The sequence below is a fragment of the Otolemur garnettii genome, unplaced genomic scaffold (assembly GCF_000181295.1).
Source record: "Otolemur garnettii isolate 467f Iridium unplaced genomic scaffold, OtoGar3 scaffold00002, whole genome shotgun sequence".
In the NCBI taxonomy this organism is placed as follows: domain Eukaryota; kingdom Metazoa; phylum Chordata; class Mammalia; order Primates; family Galagidae; genus Otolemur; species Otolemur garnettii.
In genome coordinates this window covers 41,014,809-41,015,920 of record NW_003852397.1, presented here as the reverse complement: position 1 = coordinate 41,015,920, position 1,112 = coordinate 41,014,809, and the positions used below count along the sequence as shown (strand labels likewise).

The following is a 1,112-nucleotide window of genomic DNA, read 5'->3' as shown; positions in this document are numbered from 1 at the left end:
CCTGGCCATTTTTTGGTTGCAGCCATCATTGTTGTTTGGCGGGCCCGGGCTGGAGATTCGAACCTGCCACCTTAGGTGTATGTGGCTGGCACCTTAGCCGCTTGAGCCACAGGCACCAAGCCTACACTACCTTTTCTATCATTTCAATCCCACTATGTGAATGCCATGAGCTCTATTTATATAATCATAATACTGTAAATGCTGGTTTTTTTACTTTCCAGATTTGAAAATCTACTAGATGTCACAGCACTCTAGCCTGGGCAACAGAGTGAGACTCTGTCTCCAAAAAAAACTTAGATTCTATCTAGAGATACAATGTTCCCAAAAAGTCCATGAAATAAAGATTCAGACACATAAAATTATAAACAAAAGCTGAGGACTAAGAGTGGTAAACCAAGTGGCCCAGATCTAAACATTACTTGCATTTTACCCCTACAGCACTTTGACTGTACTGTCATAATTTTTAAAAATTATGCAAAAGTAAACCATTCACATAATTTAGCATCTTCCTTCAAGTTTTATTCCCTCCACATAGCTCATTAGAACCTAGTTAAATTCCAGCTTCTCCCTAGTTGGTCACTATATGCTAGGTGAAACACAATTTTGAACCAGCTTACTTACCTGCAGACACCAGGACAACTGCTGTAAACAAACTCATTTCTTCATCACTAAGTTGGAGGGCATTTAGCTTCTCACTAAATTCAAACATAGAATTTAGCAGATCCCCTGCTCCCATTGAGTGTAAATCATCCACACTATACTTCTTTCCACTTAAAAAGGTGACAGTACGCTCCTTTGCATCAAATAACGATGCAAACCGTACCATTAAAACCTAGAAAAAGAGAAAGACTTAACTGTGTTTGGATAAGTTTAATAGTAATACTAAAAATAACATAGTATTCAAGTCAGTTACAAATATCCCACATACTTTTTAAAAATCCACATAGAAAGTTGTCAAAGAAGAACTGAGTTTATTTTTACCTACAAACACTCTGTTAAGACAAATTCTCTACCAAAGCAGTAAAAACTCCAAAAAGATCATCGAAAGAAATTCTAACCAATGGCAAAATATTTGAGCCCTGTGATATTCTGAAACCCTATTTTTTTTTTTT

General features: G+C 36.7%; 1 protein-coding gene across 2 annotated transcripts in view; it reads right to left on the bottom strand.

Moving 5' to 3' along the window:
* Positions 1–1,112, bottom strand: part of NR1D2 (nuclear receptor subfamily 1 group D member 2) — a 34,839-nt gene that overhangs the window by 10,208 nt on the left and 23,519 nt on the right. For both annotated transcript variants that reach the window (XM_003781745.1, XM_023513767.1), the window contains exon 7: positions 622–832. In XM_003781745.1, the coding sequence (XP_003781793.1) occupies positions 622–832 (211 nt within the window). The remainder of the gene's footprint in view (positions 1–621; positions 833–1,112) is intronic.